Source organism: Typopeltis vanoorti, chromosome 1 (genome assembly GCF_054136105.1).
Source record: "Typopeltis vanoorti isolate ZY-2024b chromosome 1, IOZ_Tvanoo_1.0, whole genome shotgun sequence".
Taxonomy (NCBI): Eukaryota; Metazoa; Arthropoda; class Arachnida; order Uropygi; family Thelyphonidae; genus Typopeltis; species Typopeltis vanoorti.
Window position 1 is genome coordinate 69,945,243 of NC_143549.1, and position 21,610 is coordinate 69,966,852.

The 21,610-nt window shown below is 35.8% G+C and overlaps 1 protein-coding gene across 1 annotated transcript in view; it reads left to right on the forward strand.

The window, feature by feature from the left end:
• The window catches only part of LOC150110072 (transmembrane protein 70 homolog, mitochondrial), a 29,017-nt gene extending 10,162 nt beyond the window's left edge, over positions 1-18,855 (forward strand). The window contains exon 2 of the mRNA XM_090391126.1: positions 17,558-18,855. Coding sequence (XP_090247252.1) covers positions 17,558-18,148 — 591 coding nt within the window. The 3' untranslated portion in view covers positions 18,149-18,855. The remainder of the gene's footprint in view (positions 1-17,557) is intronic.
• The last annotated feature ends 2,755 nt before the right edge of the window (positions 18,856-21,610 follow it).

Here is a 21,610-nt window from a genome sequence, read left to right on the forward strand (position 1 = left end):
TGAGAGGAGCAATGTACGTGGAAGTACCTATAGAAAAGGCACAGCGCTGAAACAGAGTGCTTATGATAAAGTGACTGAAGGGAGTCTCTGAGATCAGGATCATCTATTAAGCAGATTGCCCTCTTCTGAATATCATCAAAAATTCTTAGGAGGTCTTGGGTGTTCCATCCCAAATGTGGGAACAGTACTTCAAAGTTGGTTGGATCTGACTTAAAGTGTTAGGATTTCAGAGGAAGAAAAGTAATGGTTAGAGCAGAAAAGAAATACCAATCTTTTTACATGCTACGTAGGATATGTAAGTGATAAGGATAAACTGGATGTGACAATCAACCCAAGAAGAGAAAGCTAATCTTGAAAGGAAACTGGAACATTATCAGCAGGCTTTTTTTTTTTTTTTTTTTTTTTTTTTTTTTTTTTTTTTTTTGTATTGAAATTTACTTAGTTGTCTTCACCCCATTGAAGATATTAAGGAGGTCAGTGTTTAAGTTGCTGGTTATGGAAGATCCTGAGACATCTAACATAAAAGTACTGCGTGGTTTATCGAATGAGGAAGAGGAATGAATAGCATTGTCATCGGTGAGCTGTGAATATGATTTGAAATCAGAGAAAGGAGGTCATTAATGTAAAGGAGGAAGAGTGTGAGTGAGAATACGGAACCCTGGGGCACTACAGCATTGATGGGGGAAATCTGATAGCAGGAAGCCATCCACCATGACACACCTGTGTGGAAGTGAATAAATGATCAGTGAGGAAGCTGGCAATCAGGCCAAAGGAAATCCCAAAGAGTTCTTTTATTTTGTGGCAAGTATTTTATTTATGTTGCTCCCACCCAAATGGGAGGGAAATATAGGTTTGCAAATAACCCAGAAAAGGTTATTTGCAAACATATACAGGGTGTTCGGGATAAATTTGACATATTTATAATTAATTATATTTTTCCGTAAGTTACATGTATTAACACACACTTCTCTTCATTTAAAAGTTTGGACCCTTCTTCATTCATATACAAGATGTCAGAAAGGATGGATAGCTGGAACCCACCTGAATCATGGAAGAGAATAACTTGTATCATGATGATTCGTGCCCGCCATCAAAATAAGGATATTACGACTGCTGCCCAATGCTCCCTGAATACAGTAAAAACAATCAGGCATGAACTAGAGACTTGCAATGGTGACTACGAGGATGTAGCAAGAAGAAAGATCCCTAGCAGACGATCTGATTGCGTTCATACAGCAGAATTCCTCGCAAATCTACAGGAACAGGTGTTGAAGAACCCTGGCATTGGAATTCGGGCTTTGTTCGTGGAGTTGCTAACTGTAGTCAAGCCCTGGATAACAAGGGTAGCCAATGGTAGGCCATATGTATGGCAGCAGGATTCGGCCCCTTGCCACACCTCTGGGAAAAGTCAAAAATGGTTGTCTGAAAATTTCTACGACTTCACCAGTCCAAATGTTTGGCCTCCAAACTCCCCAGACCTTAACCCCATGGATTATTTTGTATGGGGCGCAGTTGAAAAAGACACCAATCGCACTTCCAGTAATACAAAAGCCCAGTTAATGGATAGAATTAAAACAGTTTTTGCAGCCCTTCCCAGGGAGACTGTAGCATCAGCTTGTTCGAGGTTCCGAAGCAGAATTGAAGCTGTGATCGATGCTAATGGTGGTTATTTTGAGTAAATCTTGTTGATAGTATTGTAATTAACTCTGCCTGTAATGTTTTTTTGTCAATTCATTAAATTTAATAGATACAAAGAAGATTTTCTTTTTCCTTACGAAACTGTCAAATTTATCCCGAACACCCTGTAGTACATTTTGTATCATGGACGGACAAGGATTTTTTCTATTTATATGTATTTTTTGTATTTTTAATTTATTTTTTACATAGTCTGGAAACTCTTCTCATGGAACATGGAACTTTTCCAAACCATCAAGCCTCCAATTAGCAGGACAATGGTCTCACACTGGGCAGTACAATTCATCTCCCACCTAAAAGTTGAAGAATGATATGGATGATGACTTTTGAGAACTAATGCAGTGAGATGACAGACGCAGACAAAATAGTTAATGAGTGACTACTTTGCAATGGTATGTCATCCAAGTGAGAATATTGCTGTGATAGATGTGATGGGAACTGATGAGAGAAGAGAGGTTGATGAATTTAAAGTATACAAGACATTGTAGAATCTCAGTGCAAACATAGCTATGGGACAGGGGTAAAGATTTTGGGTGTGCGGTGCTCATCCACGAAATATCAGTATTACCGATATTATATTTTTGCATTTATTCCCATTAAAGACTTTGTTTCATGGGTTCATGTGATTCATAAAATTAAACACAGTATACTGTGTTTAATGGTAAGGAGGTCACTGAACCAGTCGATGTAGTGGAGTTACTGAGCGCGCACTTTGCAAAAGTATATCATCCAGGTGGTGACATTGAAAAAATGAAGGAACCATTAGTTTATACGGAAATTGTGATGAATGAAGTGGAGGTGAATAGTCTATTACAGAACCTTAATGTGAATACATTGTGGGATTGGATGGTATACCGGCACGGGTCTTGCATGAAGCGGCTAAGGAATTATCAGTGCCGTTGACCATGTTGTTTAATCTGAGTCTCGGGTCTGGTTTAGTCCCGAAGGCGTGGAAAGAGGGGAAAATAGTTTCACTGCATAAAGGAGGATACAAGACTATGGTGGCAAATTACCGACCGATCAGCATATCAGGAGTCATTGTCAAGGTCTTGGAGAAAGTAGTCAAGGGAAAAATACAGGAATGGATTGATGAAAATGAGATACTGTACAAGGGATAGCATGGCTTTGTGAAAGGTAGATCATGCCTCAGTAACTTGCTCAAGTTTTATAACAGAGTGATGGCTGAACTGGATAAGGGAAATGTGAACATATGGGAATGGATATAGGGTTGGTGAGATGGATAGGTGGGTGGTTGATGGAGAGATATCAAAGAGTAGTTTATTCAGGAGTAGAGTCCAAAAGATGGCCTGTGACTAGTGGTGTGCCACAGGGTTCTGTTCTTGGACCACTGCTGTTTAATCTGTTCATTAACGATATAGGGAAGGATCTAAGTGGAACAGTTCATTTTTTGCTGATGATGCAAAGTTGAGTAGGGGCGATAGTGAATGCAGAAGATGTCAAAGTCTTGCAAGATGACTTAGATAGATTGGAGTTCTAGCTAAGGAGAATGGGTGTCATTTTAATGTGGCAAAATGTAAGGTTATGCATTTTGGAGTGAAAAGATTAGCTGCAGTATACCACATTGGTGGAACTGTACTCCAAGAGATTGATGAGGCCAGGGACTTGGGAGTGTTGGTGGATAGGGAGATGAAGTTTAGGGGGCACATTGCAAAAGTAGCTGCAGCTCATCAACTCACTTGGTTGTTAAAAAATACCTTGACGAGCAGAGACAAGCAAGTTATTATACCTCTGTACCAAGACCTCATCTCGACTACTGTGCCCAAATTTTGGTCACCTTGGTTCCTTCTTGATGGGGAGGAGGTGGAGAGGATCCAGAGGCGAGTGACTAAGATGATAGCAGGTCTATGGAATGAACCATATGAGAACAGGTTGAAGATTTGTGGGTTGCAGAAACTACTTGATAGGTGGAAAAGGGGAGATATGATTGAAACATTCAAATTGCTAAAAGTATTCTGTAGGATTATTTCAGAGAATATTTTTGAGATCAGGACTGGTGGAAGAACTAGGGGACACCTATGGAAGCTGGGCAAGAGTGTGGTTAGCAGGGGTGTTAGAGCTGGGTTCTTTACTTTTAGAGTGGTAAATGAGTGGAATAAGCTGCCAGAGTTTTGTAGGTGCTATGACAGTGTGCGAGTTCAAGGCAAGGTATGATAGATACTGTGAGAATGTCGAATAGTTGTGTGGACATGATGTTTAGGGCCTCCCTCGATGAGTCTAAGGACTCCCTGGAGTAGCCCGAAATAATAGTAATAATACTAATGTTTCATTGGGCTCTTCATCAGGGCAATGAAGCTTTAGTGCTTCATGAAGAGGGCACTTTTCGACGCACAAACATTGCATCACATTTGTGTTAATAGTCCGGATGTGCTTTCAAAATACATACACCTTTGAGCCCTTTGAAAAGATGTAAAGAGGGTGCAGCAGGTCAAAATTTTCTGACAATCAACCAACCTTTGCCAGCAAAGGTTGGTCGATGGGTAGAGCCTCTGCTACTAATGGCTCGTGCCAAAAAGTTAAGCAAGTTTGAGTGTGGTTAGTAGTTGGAAGAAGTTGAATTGTTTGATGCTGTTGGCACACTCTCCCTCAATGAGTCTTTAGACTCTCTGGAGGTGTCACATAATAGTAATAATAAAAATTATTACTATTATGTGATAGTAATAATTTTTATTATTAGCATTCTAGTAGTTTTAAACTGCTGAGAAAGCTCGACTGGGTGAGTACTGAGATAATAGCACCTAGAGGCTGTGATTGGTTATTGTGTCAACTAATCCATTTGAACATTGTCGTGAGTTGCTGTTTTTGTTTTCTGATTTTCATGTGTTTTGCATGTGTGAAGTGTGAACTGACATTGTAGTTCTATCTATATTATATGTAAAAACTGACAAGTTTTTACATATAATATAGATAGAACTACAATGTACAGTATTATATGTATTTGGATTGTATGACTGTACTCGAAGGAGGTAATCCTTGTCCTTCTCTTCCAAATTTACAGAGCATGCACAAAGATGCAAAAGCTGAGTATATGAGACACTTCTCTATTTCACAATAAAGTACAGTAGAATGGTTAACTGAAGTGTGATAAAGACTTTTTTGTTGGCCTTGTTTATTATTCTCTAGAGCAGGGGTCGCCAAACTTCTTTGACCGTTGACCCCTTCAAGAGTTTCTTGACTTTTTATCGATCCCCTCTATTTCACTATTATATAATTATAATAGGACAATCACAAAAGACGCTTATGTGAGTTTTTTGTTTATTTTATAGTTACAGTGTTTATTGTATGTATAATATAGTATATCTTATTATATTGGCTTAATGTCAAAGGGATACGTTTTTATTTTTTGACGTCCTTCTTAACATTATATATTTGACAGGAGGGATAAATAATATATAAAATATTAATTTAATTTAGATAACAAATTAACAATAATACAATCTTCCTTATATAAATTATTAACTCAGCATACAATTTACTAATGTTGTCAATGTGAAGGGTGTGCTTCGTGACTCTTTACAAGATTAGCAATGTTGGGTTCAAAATTAGTAAGTTTCAGCCTTAAATCGCCACGGAATTCTGTATCTAGCTTATTTCTTTGCTTTGTTAAAATGGAATTAACATGGCTGAAACCAGCTTCAACCATGTACGTGCTTGGAAATGCAAGCAAAAAGGGAAGTACCACTTCAGAAAGTTTTGGATATTTTTCTACATCATTTATATTTGTCCTTAAAGTCCTATTTTTAAAAAACATCTTAGCTTCAAGATCAACTGAAAATTCAATAAGTTCATCTTGTAAGTTACCTTCGATATTTTCAATATCTGCAGAAAATGGCATGATAACCCAATCTGGAATGTGCATGTTTTCAAAATCTGCAAAGCGCAATTTAAAATCATCGCTCAAATTTTGAAGATGTTTGTATATATTTCTAAGTCTTCATCTTTTACTTCCAGTTACCGTAAATTTGAAAAGTACTGAAAATCTTTTCGTAAGAATGATGATTTAAATAAGGCTAATTTAGCTTGGAAGCCTAAAAGAATCGTCCGAGCTTGAATAATCGTGACATCTTTACCTTGTAGACGGGTCTGTACCTCATTAAATTTTGAAGATAAGTCCGCCAAGTAGAAAATATGATTCTTATTTCTCTTCAATTCATCATTCAAAAACAAATTAACATCTGTAAGAAACTCTAGGGGTGAGTCAAACAACTCAACAAATCTTTGTAGACTTGCACCTCTAGACAACCATCTTACTTCAGTATGCAAGAGTAATGGGTTTGATACTTCATCATTTTTTTCACAAAGTTTGGCAAACAATCACAATTTAAGAGGATTAGCTCTAATTTGATTAATAGATTTAATACACACTCTTAGAGTATCATGCAGTTCGTCACTGAGAGTTTTTGCCACCAAATGGTTTCGGTGCAACACACAGTGAATAGTACGTACACTGAACTTTTTCTTTCAGAAAGGCAGCGAAACCTCGATAACGGCCTACCATTGCAGGTGAGCCATCTGTGGCTACTGCTGTTATATTAGTAAATGGAATATCATACTTATTTAAATATTCCTTCAATCGCTGAAAAATTGTCAACCCCGTTCCATCACTTTCAAGATATTTTGCAAATAAAAATTCATCAATAATTTGATGTTTGTTTTTACTATAATATCTTGCATAAGCCATAAGAATAGAACTATCAAATGTAGATTCATCAAGTTGGATGAAGAACTTGCTATTTTTGAGTTCTGATACTACAGTTTTTTCTACATCTTCAGCCATTTCACCAATACGTCTTTTCACGGCATTCACACTCAATGGTAAGCATTTTAAAATAGGGCCAGAATCTTTTTTCATTGTTGTTTCAATTACTTCTTTGATTGCAGGTAAAACAATGTCCTCTGTATTTGTATACGGTTTTCCTTTTTTTTGCTATATTAAAAGAAATATTGTAGGATGCTGTTAATCCTTGTTTATTGTCAGCTTTGGCAGGTGCTTTCATAAATGTTTTATAGTTGGTCGATGTGGTATTTCTCTTTCAGTTCTTTAAAAAAATGAAAGATCATCTTTGAAGATGATTTTTCATTTTTTCTGGTTTCATTGCATCGTTACTAAAAGTTTTTTCACAAAAAAGACACATAGGTCTCGTTTCATTTCTTAATGAAACAATAAACCCAAGTTTTAAATATTCTAACGATTGTCTGCATTTCTTTTTAGAATCTGAAGCTGCCATTGTGGTTACTGGGGTTGTAACAAAATAATTAAAATTGAAGTCAGTAAACAAAAGTAATAAGTCTAAATAATATACCTATTCACGTATTTCTATAGGATGTACAAAACTACCAGCCCTGCTCAACTCTTCAACATAGAGAAGTTTAGTTCGTGAATGAATAACGATTGAATTATGATATGTATGTTGATGAATTTTAGAACATTAACGCTCACTTGTATGTCGATGCGCAAAAATAAGACTGGGATCAAATATGTGTAAGTATAAGTAAATAAGCAACCATGCACATGTTGCAATCTCACTCCCACCACGCCGGCCAGGCGGGAACCACAATATCTGTTTATTGGTAAATATGTAAACATGTTCAATCATTTTTAAATCTCAAGATGTTTGGAAAATGAAGAATTGACACTCTCATTGACAAACAAAGAAAAACTGAAGTTACCTGTCATAATGAACAGGTAAAGAAAAATAGACATTTTAAAAAGATTAATTGATGCTGTATGCTATTTGGCTAAACAAGGGCTTCCTTTGAGAGGTCATGATAAGTCTGAAGATTCAACTAATCGAGGAAATTATATACACCCCCCTCCTGTTCAAAAAGAAACCGAACTTTTGATAGAAAATAAAACACAGGCCAATTATAATTATTCAAATAATTTATTTCGATCAATATACTCTCCCTCAGCTTTGATACAGCATTTGGCATGGTCAATTAATTCATTATTATATCAGTTTTTGGGATACTGTTGAGGGTCGTGGTTACTGCCGCTTGAACATTTTCAATGGTGTAGTATCGCTTTCCTTTCATCGGCAAATAAAGTCTGGGGAAGAGAAAGAAGTCACAGGGTGCTAAATCAGATGAATACGGTGAGTGATCCAACACACAGACTTGGTGTTTATCAAAAACTGCCTCACAATGTTCGAACGATGAGATGGTGCATTATCGTGCAAAAGTGACCAGCTGATAGAAAATAAAACACCACGATATTCATGCCATACATGACGAATTCTCACTATTGATCGCTCCAAAACTTCAAGATAAAGCTCACCATTGACCATTTGGCCAAGTGGAATTCTTTGTGGGTAATGCTCTTGGAATCGTAGAAACAAATCAGCATTGTCTTTGCTTTTTGACTTCTCCAAGTGACTTTTTTTCAGATGCCCTCTTCTGGTGGTCTTCACTCAGCACTCTGGTGCTTCATTTCAGGCTTATAATCAAAACACCACATTTCATCACCAGTAACAATCCTTTCAAGGAAGTTTGAGTCCTTACGATCGGTTTTAATGAGGTCCTTGCAGTGTTCAATTCGATATATTTTTGGTCGTCGGTCAACTTGTGGGGAACAAATCGTGAATTCAATTTACGAAGGCCCAAACTCTCGGTCAAAATGTTGTGCACAACAAAAAGATACAACGGGTGACGCCACTAGTTTCTTCTATTTTCGAAAAGTTCGGTTTCTTTTTGGACAGAGGGTGTAGACTTTTTAAATGTACTCCTTTAGTATGATCCTCTTTTAGACACATTTAAAGGATTCGACTGTATTTCAAGGAACTTCTTCCACAGTACAAAATGATATTATTATTTCTGATCTGATTAAAGATGCTATAAAAAAAGAGCAGTATATCTGATGTGGTTAAAGATGCTATAAAACAAGAAATTCCTGCTACTACATTTGTGGTCATAATTCTTGGTGAAACATCTGATGTCATGTCGAATCACAGCTATCAATTGTTTTCCGTTTTGTTCGTAATGGGCAAATACATGAATGGTTCATCAGATTTATAGACATAAGTGATAATAGAACGTCTAGTGGTCTTTTTAAAGATGTTGTAAACAGTTGAGGAATTTAATATCAAAGACAAGTTAGTCGATCAAACTTATGATGGTGCCTGTGTAATGAATGGCCATATTAATGGCTTACAGTGGAAGGTTATCAAGGCATATCCTTTAGCAATATTTACACATTGCTATACCCACGTTTTGAATTTAGTTCTGAGCAAAGCCTCTCAAATATCAAGGAATGTGGATTGTTTTTCCAAACTATCAATCCATTGGCAACATATTTTTCGAAATCATCAAAAAAAAATAAATGCTTTACAAGATTTTGTTGCTAAAAAATTATCCTCTGTCGCACCAACCAGATGGAACTTTACTTCCAGTTTAACAATCACAGTAAAATGTCAGAGAAATCGACTCATTGAATTTTTTGAACACATAGTGGAAAATTCTGGGGAATGGGACATGGATGCTGTAATCAAAGCTCATAGTTTTTTGCAAGATTTTCAAACAATTTGTTGCTAGAAATGTTTTTTCTGTTTTATTTGGCTATACCGATGTCTTGAATAACATATTGCAAACTTCATCCTATGATATATTGCACTGTTGTAAAAAAGTGCATGACACTATGAAACAGCTTAAGAATGACAGGGAACATGGATTTCATAATATTTGGGTTTCTCTATCAAAGGAGAAGTGTACAGTTCATAAGTCAAGACCTAAGAAGATGAAAAGGGCCGGAAGAGATGGAGAATTATACCAGGAATTATGCCTTCGATTATACCAGGGAATAGTCGACTGCATGTGTCTGCAGATGAAAGAAAGATACTCTTCACTTTTGAAACTTGAATTTTTTCAACTCCTTTGTAGTGAAAGATGTGGTCAGTATGTGAAGATGTTTCCTGATGTAATTTAGAAAACTTAAAGGATTTCTATAGCCCAGTTTTTGACTACATTCACTTGAAAAATGAACTGAAAGTACTATTTTTCTTCTGAAGAATTTGCGAGGAAGCTAGTGCATCACCTATTAAAATTCATGTAAGAAAATCAACTTCATGTTGCATTCAAGGAAATTTATAAGCTAGCTGACCTTGTCATATTGATTCCAAGCTCTACTGCTACAGTCAAGACGTTCTTTTTCAGCTATGAAGAGAATACATATGTTATAGAGGAACACAAACGCAGGAAAGGCTGTGCAGCCTATGCTTAATCGCTATTGAAAAGCCATTGATGATGGAACTAAAGGAAAAAACCTTCATTTTATGATGATGTGCTAACACAATTCCTAAAGAAAAACAGACGACTGGAACTTGTGTATAAATAAAGTAAGTAAAACGAGTTATTTCAGCCTTTCTTTGATTTCTGTAAAAATGATAATTTCCCAAGTGATTACTTTTTCTGATTTCTGTGTGAATTATATAAGGCTGTATTTAAAAATCATATCAAAATTCATATTATCTGTCTCATTCTTGTATTTGCTAATGATAATCTAACCTCACCAAGAAACATAAACCCTTTGTTTCTCAAAAATATGGCATGTGTGAAGCATAGCTATTATTCATTTGACCTTTATGCTTTCCATATTTAAAATTATATTACACTTTGTCACGTTCGCACCTGGGTGTCTGTCGTTCCTTCATTCCCTCGGAGGTACTAGCTTTTAGCATATATATGTCGCTTCCACGTCGAGCAGTTGCATTTTCATAAAGTATATATAGCATGTTAGTCCAACTTCTGTGGTAGAATTTTATTTCTAAAATTAACATTTGTTAAGTGTTTGTATCACTTAAGCACTTTCTATATCCAGTGGCTGTATTACAAACAGCTGTTACACATATTTTCTGGAACTGAAAATTTGAAAGCTGATGTTAGGACAAATGTGTTTAATCAGGTGTTATGTTTTGTGCTACAATAAATCTGTTCTATTCACATGTATGCAGCATAGCCTGTGGGAGTGAAGTGTTTTCCATTAAGTGTGTCTTTCGAGTTGTCTTACACTGTTCCTAAATATAGTACACAGATGTTATGTATTTGTTTACTGTATTTAGTGATAAACAAAGCTAATTGTTTTTCCTGCTTGTGCAGTATAGCATCTGTTTGAGGTCGGAAAGTTTTTAACGGTATAGGGACATTTTTATTCTAGTCTTCAGAAACAACAGACAGTAAAAATATATCTATTCCTGACTAAAAATGAACACTTCTGTGTATTATAAGAAGTTGTTGATCTACAACAAAATACCAGCATATGTAAGATTGATAAGACAGAAGAGCTACTGACACTAAAAAAAAACTAATGAATGTAGGATTCCTGAAAGTGTGGATAATTCCGATAATTATTGGATATTATGTATGCTATTATTGCATTAAATGTAGACCGAGTCTCAGTAAATAAAAGAAAATTCTTAGAAAACAGAACAAAATACACATAAACCAGAGAAGTACACATGACATGCACAACAAATTTTATGAGATTTGCTGCTCCATCAAACCTCTGTCTTCCTGCCATACCTAAATGAATCATCCGATCAACATTATTAGTTAATTGGATTAGCCTCTCCCTATAGTTCCTAACTGAACTACTAAATTTATTAGTGGCTGTTTATTATTGGTTAGTTATTTATACTTTGCAAACAAATTTCTTTTCCTCTCTTCATACGTTTTTTTTTTTAATTATACCATCATAAATTCAGTTATTCATGTCTAAACGTTATAGGATCACATGCTATTTGCTCTAACCAGCAACTTATGTGACACACATATCACAAATGTTCATTATTTATAATTCGCTTGCCATTAATAAAAGTATTTCTACTCACACTTATTTTTTCCTTTCATTTCCCATTCTCACGTCTTATAAATAATGGTTCACATATTTTCACCTTTGAGTAATTCAGACATAACAGGTTGTTTTCCTACTCTATGCAGATTTGGTTACAATTAATTGATAAATTAAAGTATCCAAATTATGTTGCAATTAATTACATTGGATCAATTAAGATGAGCGCTGATGCACTATGCACTCTCAAAACTTTCATACTTCGATAAAAATGCAATCATACGGTCAAATTGACGTGAATTTTGTAACACAGGTTGCATAACTCACACAACAGTACACCCAACCAAAATGGACATGCGACTCCACTGCTATGGGACTACATGGGATATCAGCTTGCATTTTATGAGAATGTACAAAGGAACTGGCAGTGCCTCTAACTTAGGCTGTTTGAACTTGTCTCAGCTCTGGTCAAGTTTCAAGGGATTCGAAGGAATTCAAAATAGTACCTCTGCACAAAAATGGTTTCAAGACTGTGGTAGCAAATTATAGACCATCACTATCTTAAGAGTGGCTGTAAAAGTATTGGACAAGTTGATCAAAACAGATTTCAGGAAGGGGTGGTTGCAACATGGCTTTGGGAAGGGTTATTGTATTGTACAAATGACTTTAATAATTTACTAAATTTATAATAAAGTAACAGTCAAGTTGGATAATGGGAATGGCTACATGGTGACACTGTGGAATTTTGCAGTGACATTTGACAGGATAGAATGGAACTATTATGCAAATTGGTACAAATGGGGATAGATATGAAACTAGTGATAAGGATGCCAGGGTAGACAGATACCAAAAAATAGTATATAGAGGAATAGAATTCAGGAGAAAGCAGGTAACCAGCAGTACATAAACATTATTGGAAATAATTTGAAGGGAAATCTTCATTTGTTTGTTGCTGATTCATAATTCGATAGTATATGATGTAGGGAGCTTGTAGTATGATTTAAATAGGCTGACAGTACGGGCAGAAGATAATGGGTATCACTTTAATGTGGAAAAGCATGAAGTTATGCATTTTAGGATAAAAAGATTACAAGCTGTGTACCACATTGATGGAATTGTACTCCAGGAAATTGATGAAGCTAAGGATTTGGGAATAGTGGTAGTAGTAGTAGTAAGGTGGCAAGGTGATTCATACAATCATTTGGTTATTTATTGAAGAACACAGTAAGGAAGTCATCATTCCTCTTTACGAATGATACATCCAGATTACTGTGCACAGGTCTGGTTACTTAGGTTTCTTGAAGTTGAAGAAGTAGTGAAGAGGATCCAGAGGTGACCAAGATAGTGGTAGTATGTGGAATGCTTGCTATGCAGATGGATTGACAACTTTTGTTATCAATCTATCTGCTTTTGTGAATCAACTTTTGTTACCCACAAACTGTGGGTTACAAAAGTGTGGATAGTTTGGTTCAAGCACAGTGACTTTTTTTGGACTCCATGGAGTTGCCTGTGCCATAATAATAATATTTATCATGTGAATACTACATTTCCACTGTCTATGGTATGAGGCAGATCTTTACTATATGAAACAAGTCTTTTTTTTTTTTTTTTTTTTTTTTTTTTTTAAAAACAAATAACGTTGGTATAAAAGAGCTAATGAAAGACTTGTGAGTGGCGTTATATGGTGATTCAATTATTAAAGGTGTGTTTTGCTGGAGGTAAAATGAGTAGAGTGATTGAGGCATTGGATATGAGAAGGAAGCAAACAAAAGAGTTGGTAGTGGTAATACGGACAAATGACTTGACTGCAAACAAAGAACACATCATATTGGATATCAGGAGGTTGCTTAGAAGTATAAAAGAGAATAGTGTGATAGGAAAGGTAGTAAGCATGTTGCCTAGGTATGACAGTGGTGAGATGATACGGAGAGCAAGGATTATAAATGATATGTTAGCGGAAATGTGTGAGGAGAAAGGAGTGAGTTTGTTAATGTGTGGAATGAGTTTGAAGGATGAAGTGAACTGAATAAGCGTGTTGGACTGCATTTGAGTGGTTTTGGTGTGAGGTGCTTGGAGAGACTGCTGCTGCTGGAAGGTAGAGAAGTGAGTACAGAGAATGAATCTGATCAAGTGTGAAGCGATGTGGAAAAGCAGGAGAGTAAGACAGGTGAGTGCCATAAGTATAGAGAATGAGAGAACGGGTGTGCAAGATGAACAGGGAAATGGGAAGGCTCAGGGTTGACAGGGAAACACAGCGTGAGAATGATGGATGCTCCAAGAGGATGTGAATGCATGTGTAGACATGAAAGGAAAGGGATGACTGGGATCAAGAGGAAACAGTTGGATTTAAAGAGGGTTCTAAAATGAAGAAGGAAAAAGGGAAATGGTTTGAGTTGAGCTTCGAATGAGTGGAACTAGATCCAGGAATAAGCTGCTGTGTTTGGATACAAATGCTAGAAGTGTAAGAAACAAGGCAGATAAAATGGTTACATTAATTGAGTCTGTTCACGCAAAAATTGTTGGAATAAGTGAGACATGGCTGGGTATGGATGACATCCTGACAGGGATAGAGATGGAAGGGTATGATGTGTTTCGTGAGGATAGAAAGGGTAAAAAGGGGGGATGGGGAGTGCTATTGATGATAGAGAAAAAGTTATAGCTGAAGAAGAGTGTTGGACTGCATTTGAGTGGTTTTGGTGTGAGGTGAATAGAATGAAATATTTGGTTGGATGTTGTTATAGATCTGGTAATGTGGATGGTAGTGACTATGATATGTATAATCAAATTAGTCAAGCAAATAAGAAAAGGGTGATCATAATGGGTGATTTTCATTATGGCAGTATAGACTGGGAAGATGAGATAGCAACTGGAACTAAAGAAAAAAGAAAATAAGTTTCTTGAATTTTTGAGGGACAACTACCTCAGGCAGTATATAAGAGAGGACACATGAGGATTGAGCAGCTTGGATTTGATCATCACATCAGAGGATGCTGTTATAAATGAGGCATTGGTGAGAGTGACCATGAAGCGATTACCAGGGTTGCCAAAAGTGTGAGGACTTCTGCGAGGAAAGGGTATATGTAGAACTACATGGGATGGTGATTATTAGTAGCCCAGGAGACAGCTTGCAGGTGTAGCTTGGAATGAGGAGTTGGCTGGAAAGGAAATCAATGCTACTTGGGTGATATTCAATAACTGTCTAGTAGAAGCAATCTCTAAATGTATTCCAAAGGTCAGAAGGTTAAATAAGGTAGGTGTGAAATGGATGAATGAAGAGATTAAGTGTGCAATACAGAGAAAAATGGCATTATGGAGGCAACATAACAGGAGTGGTTATAATCAATTCCATGAAGATTACTAAGAGAAAGCAAGGAGAGTGACTTGGTTGGTAAGGGTAGCAAAAGTGAAATATGAGCAGCAGTTAGCTAATGAAGCCAAAAAAGAATCCTAGGGCGTTCTTTCGATATGTAGCCAGCAAAAAAAAAAGAATGATTATGGAAGGATGACATTGATTGGAGAAAATGGTATAAGGACAGCTGTTGCAGAAGATATAGTGGAGATATTTAATGAGCAGTTCTTAAAGGTCTTTCATTCTTGTGAATGTGACTTCATGGAGAGATTGCGATGAGGAGAGACTGTAAGTGAGCAAGAGATGTATAGGGAGTTAAGCAATCTTGATGTTAATAAGGCTGTGGGACTTGATAATATATCACCATGTATTCTGAAGGAATGTGCCAGGGAGTTGACATCTGCCTTGACATATTTTTTTAATATGAGTCTTGCACTGGGTCAAGTTCCTGAGGACGGCAAGATTGTGCTCCTTCATAAGGGAGGTGATAGAACTCGAGCATCAAATTACAGGCCCTATCTGTGTGTCAGGTGTTGTGGTTAAGTTGTTGGAGAAGCTTGTGAGAACTAGGATCCAGAATTGGGTTGACAACAATGGTATTATCTTATATTATGTGGTACACCGTAGGTGCCAGGGGCTCCCCCCAGTGCCTACGGTGCCCCCCGAGTTGCAGACTGGTAGGCCGGGTCTCCTTGAATTCTGATGACTCAAATTTTGAAGATTCGAAAGGGGGTCCCCCCTCCTGGCACCTGCACCCCCCCCTAGTTGCGGACTGGTAGGCCAGTTCTCCTTGAATTCAGATGACTTGAATTTTGAAGATTCGAAAGGGGGCCCCCCTCCTGTCGATTGCAGCTTCCCCCCCCCGAATTCCGGACTGGTAGGTCGGTTCTCCAGTTATTTGAAAATGTTTCAAATAACTTGACAAAAAACGTGACACAAAAACGTTACAAAAAAAGGCTTATCGTTTTATATTATAGAGTAGATTATAGATTAGTGAATTGGATCGGAGACTGGCTATCTGGTAGGTATCAGCAAGTTGTGTGTGGGGGGGGAAATATCCCGGAAAAGGAAAGTCACTAGTGGTGTACCTCAGGGATCTGTTTTAGAGCCATTACTGTTTAACTTGTATGTTAATGATATTGGTGAAGATTTGGATGGAGATGTTTTGTTGCTTGCAGGTGATGCAAAGTTGGGACGAACTATGAAGAGTAGAGAAGATGTTGTTACCTTACAAGAAGACTTGAATAAATTGAGTGATTGGACATGGGAATAAGAGTTCAATGTTGGAAAATGTAAGTAAGGTTTTAAAATTTGGGCAACAAAGATGGGATGTAGAATTTATGTTTAGTGGAGATATATTGTTGGAGGTGGAGGAAATAAGAGATCTTGGGGTGATAGTGGATAAGGATCTGAAATTTAGGGGATGCATTACCAAAATTGTGAGGACAACACAAAGATTTCTAGGAATGATGTGAAGGACACTAACTTGTAGAAGTAGAGATTTTTGTTCCATTGTATAAGGCTTTGATTAGTCCACACATGGACTACTGTGCCCAGATTTGGTCACCTGGTTTTCAAAAGGGATGAAGAGATGTTGGAAATGGTCCAGAGGCGACTGGCTAAGGTAGTTTCTGACCTGGAATGTCAAATATGAGGAAAGATTGAGAGGATGTAATTTACAGAGTCTAGTGGATAAGAGGGGAGGAGATATAATAGAGACCTACAAGTTATTAAAGGGTTGTTATAGGATGAGTGTTGGAGAGGTTCTACAGAAAACAGTGGGAGATCAGTGGAGAACCAGAGGTCATCCCAGGAAAGTGTATAAAGACAGTGTGAGCAGGGGAGTGAGAAGCAGATTTTTTGCATGCAGAGTTGTGAATGATTGGAATGCCTTACCAGAGAGTGTGGTGTCTGCAGAGAATTTGAGTGTGCTTAAGGTGCGTTATGATTAGCTGCATGTATGATAAATGGACCTCCTAGATGAGCCTTTGACTTCCCTGGGATCTTGGAGTAATAAGAATAATAATGCACCATATATGAAAAGCTCATCTCATTGTGATCTTCTGCTTTGCATTCAGAATAAAGTATGTCTGCTTTTTGATAAGAGAAATCGAATTTTGTTTTTGAGCCAGTTTATTTTATACACACAAACATCATTCATTCTTTACACATTATATTGTCCTGAATATCTGTCTCATGGATAAGTGGGATGCTGTAGCATTTCCATTGTAATGATATGCATTCTCAGAAATACACAATTGAACTTTTGCACATTACTAGCAATTAAGAAAAACCACAAATAATATATCAGATACACTGAACAAAATCATGAGTAATCTGCAAATGTTAGTCAACATGCAAGTTGTTTGACAGATTTCAACATTTATGAATGTGAAAAAGTGAAAGGAAAAATTGGATTATTTTGGTGAAAATTTAATTTTGTGTATCATTAAAAAAAAATGGAATTTTTATGTTTTTATGTTAAAACATAATATATTTATATTAAAATATGTTATATGTTTTACATGTTTTTAAAGTCTGTCTCTGTTGAGACAGACTTTAAAAATATGACTCATGTTTTGAATATTTGAATAACATGAAATCTTAAAAATGCTTTTATTCATTGAGAAAGTTATTTTTTAAGATTACAACTTTTACAGGCTGTTTTCTTGATTAAGATGAATATTGTATAGTAATATATTTTCATATTTCAGTTGTCATCAGTATCAAGATGTCAGTTACTTAGCAACTTTACAGCAGTAAACAAAAAATTGTATAGTAGTAATGCAAAGAAAGTTGAATCTGGATTTCAAGAAATTGTATATGTTGGATCACTAAAGAACATCATAAGATTTGTTAAAGGTTTTTCACTCACTACTAGTGCAATTGGATTACTTATGCAACCTTATCTGGTATATCAGTTGTGGAATGTAAATTTATCATTAGCACTTGCAGCAGGAATAGGTGGTGTTATTTTTATTTTTATTACACCTCTACTGATTCATTATGTAGCTTCAAATTATGTTACAGAACTGACATTTGATCATGGAAAACAAATATTTACTGCTGAAACTTTGACATTCTTTAATAGAAAGAGTAAATTGACTTTTACAGCATCTGATGTTCATGTTCCTGATGTTCCTGGTCTTCTTACAACATTTATTGCCAAGAAAAAAAAACTCTTGGTTGACCCACGAATGATTGAGAATCCTGTTATTTATAAACATATGATGGGGTATGATAAACCTTTAACTGCTTTTCTTGAAGAATCTGGTTACATAAATATGGACAGAAAGAAGAAATGAATATTGATATGACACTAAGTTATAGGGAATTTAGGGTTTAAGAGAAGACATTCTAGGAGGCAGGCTTAGATGCTGATAATTTGCCATATAAAGTGATTTACAGGATTGTTTCTAAGTTATCACTATTATTGTTTAAGTTTGGCATAACTGTTCATTACAGGTATGTAATAATGATGAGAAGAAAACTTTGTTATCATTTTTCCCTTTAAAATAATTAAATATTTTCTCTTTAAAATAGTTATTTATTCAATATTTAAATTACTATATCAAATATTAAATGTATAACAATACTTTATCATCATTATTGCCAGACTACAGAGTCAGATGATCCATTATAGAACAAGACAGATGAGGTTAAATGCAACCTGTCTGGAATTTTTTGATAAAGCGGCCCGTTGGATTTATTGATTTTCTAGTTAGTATTATAATTTTGAATACATTTTATTTATTTATTTATTTATTTTTCCACTGAATAGATTGAAAAATTCTGATCGAAATTGATTTGATATTAAACTTTAAACCTGTGTTTTTATTGACTTTAATACTTAAAAAAATATATAAGTTTGTTAAATCACTTCTGGGATTAAAAAAAAAAAGTTCAAGACAAAAATTCTTAACACATTTCAAGAAGTTGATTTCATGTTGAGCCAAATAAAGGAGTGTTATTGTTATGTATAAGGTTTAGAAGTAAAGGTGATGCTCTTTGATTTGCTGTAGGAATGACTTTTGTTATAAATGAAGCTGTTAAGTTCTTTGAGCCTATAAATATGGTAACATACTCGTTAAGCTTACTAAATAACTTAAGGAATTCACAACGTACAATAGAATATAAATTAAATTAAACTTTAATAAATATTTCCAATATTTCAGCAATGTCATGTTGCCATCTTCACAGGAACTTAAAGACACGTGCACGCAGGCACTACACACAGTAAATGAGGAAGAAGCGAGGAAACTATTGTTTCTCCTAAAAGTCCTGATGTACCCCCCCCACCCCACCCCTAGCGGGCTATGTAGGTATTCTTGGCCGTTGGGCTGAAGGTCTTCTGATGTATGTCTCCCAAATTTGGGGCAGTCTCATGCAACCAAATTTGTTGAGGTTTGGCATGTTTCTTAGGGCTGAGGCTGATTTTATAACCAACGTATAAGCCTTCCTACGAGAAATACTCGTTAAGAAATTATTCACCAATTTTGTGTAAAAGAGTGATTTGTCTGCAAGTTCTATTTAGCCTTGATGTTGAACAGATGGAAAGTTGGTAATTTATGCATGGTTTATAAAGATGGCTGGTATAGCAAATACTCTTTTTGAGACTAATGGCAAGTTAGTGTTTATTTGTCAAACTTTTCAATGTAATATAATATGAAGGAAAATTTGGTTATTTGACTGGAAAATCAGGACTTGGAAAGCTTCTTTTATTGATCAACAAAACATTTAAGAATCAGCTGTGTGGCTAATTTTGTAGAAACTTGCAATAAATGCAAAACCTGGAGAGTATTTAATGATTCAGAATTTCTGAAGCAAATTTTGGATTTGTAAGTAAGCTATATTGAAGGTAAGTAAGAAGTTTGTAAGTAAGCAAGCTATATGAAGGTAAGTAAGAAGTTTGTAAGCAAGCAAGCTATATGAATAGATCTCTCTCTCTTGAAATTTGTTTTAAATATGGGGTAAACTATAGCTAAAGGAGACAGTCGGAGACTAATTTATGGTGGAATCAAATCAAGGAGAAAGCAGATAATCAGTAATGTTCCACAGAGCTCTGTATTATCTAGTTACTTGACAATGATATGAAATTGAAGATGGCAATAGTTATTAAAGGTGATGCAGAGATCTTATGTGATGATTTAAGTAGACTGGATAAAGGATAATGATCACCAGTCCATGACAGCAAAGAGTAAAGTTATGTATGTATGATCAATTAAGTCAAAAAGACTTCAAGCTGTGTTTTACATAGATAGAACTGGGCTCCAAAAAATTGATTAGGCTGAGAATTTTCTCAGCCTGAAAAGTGAATGGAAGGGTGCCACTAATGTTCTACTATATATAATGAGAATCCAAATGTAGTTGCAAACTGTAGTCTAGTTTGTATATTAGGTATGGTAATAAAGTTGTTGGAGAGGCTGGTTAGAGGTAGAATACAAAATTAGATGGGAGGTATGAGTTTATTAATGGGCAGTTTGGTTTCAGTAACCAGTTTATGTTTTATAGCACTGTAAACATTTTTACATTATGTACTATATTAACGTATATTACAGTACTATAATAAAATCTAAAGCTTTTTTTTTTTTTTTTACATTTTACATCATTACCTAGTAGAATACTGCATGACACGAAGGAGAATGGTGACAAGTCATCACTTGTCACTCTTTATTTCAAGAACTTTAGTTCTTGGACCATTGTGATTTAATCTATATGTTGATGATATTGTTGAAGTTATGAAAGAAGATATTTGTTTGCAGATTATGCTAAGTTAAGAAGAGTGATGTTAGTGATATCAAATGTGGCAATGCTGCTTTAAAAAGAATTAATAAGCCTTATTCTCTGTGCAATTGATCAGGGATATGCCTGTTTAATGTTGTAAAGTATTGGGTCATGAAATGAAGTGTATTGATGGAACTTCAGGAGGTGCTACAAGAGATCTGAGGTTAATGGTACATAGAGAGTTTGCAGCATTCTGTTCCTTGAACTTCAAGTAGGGAGCATTCTTTGCATCTGGGATTTCATGCATGGCTCTGAACACTTGAATATCTGGAGGACAAGGAAACCTTAGAAAGGGTACAGAGGTAATGACAGATCATCTTAGACTGTAGAATGTTCTGTAGGAGCAAGACGGGATGAATAAACCTTGCAGAGTTTTTGAACAGGAAGAGAGGCATAAGATTGAGACCTAAATGGCAAGAGAGCCTGTATGTTATATGCAAACAAAATGCTGTGCAAAGTAATAGATGGTAGGGGAAGAATGAATTCATCTCAGGAAGATTTAAGGAAGCAGAAAGTAGATTTTTTGCATGAGAGTATTAATGAGTGAAATGTTATGTCAGAGTGGTTAGTGATTGAATCATACAGAATGTGTTGAAGGAAATGTATGATTTATATCATGGTCTGCAGAGAGTTTGGCTTCCTGATAAGGACTCTAGAAATGCAACTTAAATCTATCAGGTAACCAAAAAAAAAGTTCATGCGGTTTTTGGTAGAGTTTACTACAATGACTTGTTTTATTTTGTAGTGGTTTGCAGAACAATTTTTTTTATATTCATCATAAGGCACATACGTGCCAGTCAATTGGTGCTCTCTAACTTGGTGTGTACTTTTTTTCTGTAACTTTTGAACCCTTTTAAAATGTCAGTTGAACCTGGTGTAATTCAGGTGTGTTTGCTTTATGAATTTAAACTCAGTTTGAAGACTTCGGAAATGTCCTGTATGATGTGTGGCATTTGGAAAAGTTGCAGTAGCAGAATGTACTG